The 758-nt window shown below is 66.4% G+C and overlaps 1 protein-coding gene across 1 annotated transcript; it reads right to left on the reverse strand.

Annotated features, from left to right (window-relative positions):
* Window positions 1-112: 112 nt before the first annotated feature.
* Window positions 113-758, reverse strand: H310_02811 (hypothetical protein; the record flags this gene model as incomplete). The annotated part of the gene is made up of 2 exons (XM_008866446.1): window positions 242-758; window positions 113-150 (listed from the first exon to the last, which is right to left on the reverse strand). Exons 1-2 carry the CDS (start codon window positions 732-734, stop codon window positions 113-115), a joined length of 531 nt encoding a protein of 176 aa, XP_008864668.1. The 5' UTR covers window positions 735-758.

A 758-nucleotide genomic window follows, 5' to 3' on the forward strand; every position in this document is an offset into this window, starting at 1 on the left:
CTGAGCTGCCTCTTCGTGCACGAGTTGCTGTTGCACGTGCCGGTTTGACTCGTGCTGCCCGACGTGTACGGGTAGTCGCGCTCCAAGCAGAGCCCGGTCGTCGACACGTACGTCAAGGCGGCGTACGGCCACCCGCCGTTGCACCCCGCGCTGCCACTCGCCGTGGAGCAGCTCGTCACCTGCTGCTCCGACAGGTCGAGGAGCTCTCCCGTCACGATGCAGTGCGCTGGCTCCGCCGCACCCACGGACGAGAAGGCCCAGCACGACCCGCACTGGCCTTGGTTGCGCACGGGGTTGATGCATCGGCCGGTGGTCCAGTCCACCGTGGCGGCTTTGACGCTGGTCGTGTTGAGGTCGGCCGCGGGGAGCGATCGGACCGAGGCGACGCCCTCCTTGAGAGACACGCCCTCCACGAACTTCTTGAACTCGGCTTGCGTCATCAAGGCATACGGGTGGTTGTTGTCGAACGTCGCTTCAGGGTTGTTGCGGCGGGCCTCTTCGATCGCGAGCTTGTTGTCGTAGAACCGCTGGAGGGCGTCCTGTTCGGCGTCGAGGGGGGACATGCTCTTGGTGGCGCGGGGCAACAGACCTTCCGCCGCGGCGGTGGCCCCAAACGCTTGGCGCCACGCGGCCAGCTCGGCGCGCAGCTGGTCGCGTTGGTCCACCGACAGGGTGCTCACGGACTGTTTGGATGCGGCCGCGGACGCAGCGACGAGGGCGACAATCAACTTCATGGTAGACGACAGGAGTTGAACGCA

The sequence above is a fragment of the Aphanomyces invadans genome (genome assembly GCF_000520115.1).
Source record: "Aphanomyces invadans strain NJM9701 unplaced genomic scaffold supercont1.4, whole genome shotgun sequence".
NCBI classification, from domain to species: Eukaryota; Oomycota; class Saprolegniomycetes; order Saprolegniales; family Verrucalvaceae; genus Aphanomyces; species Aphanomyces invadans.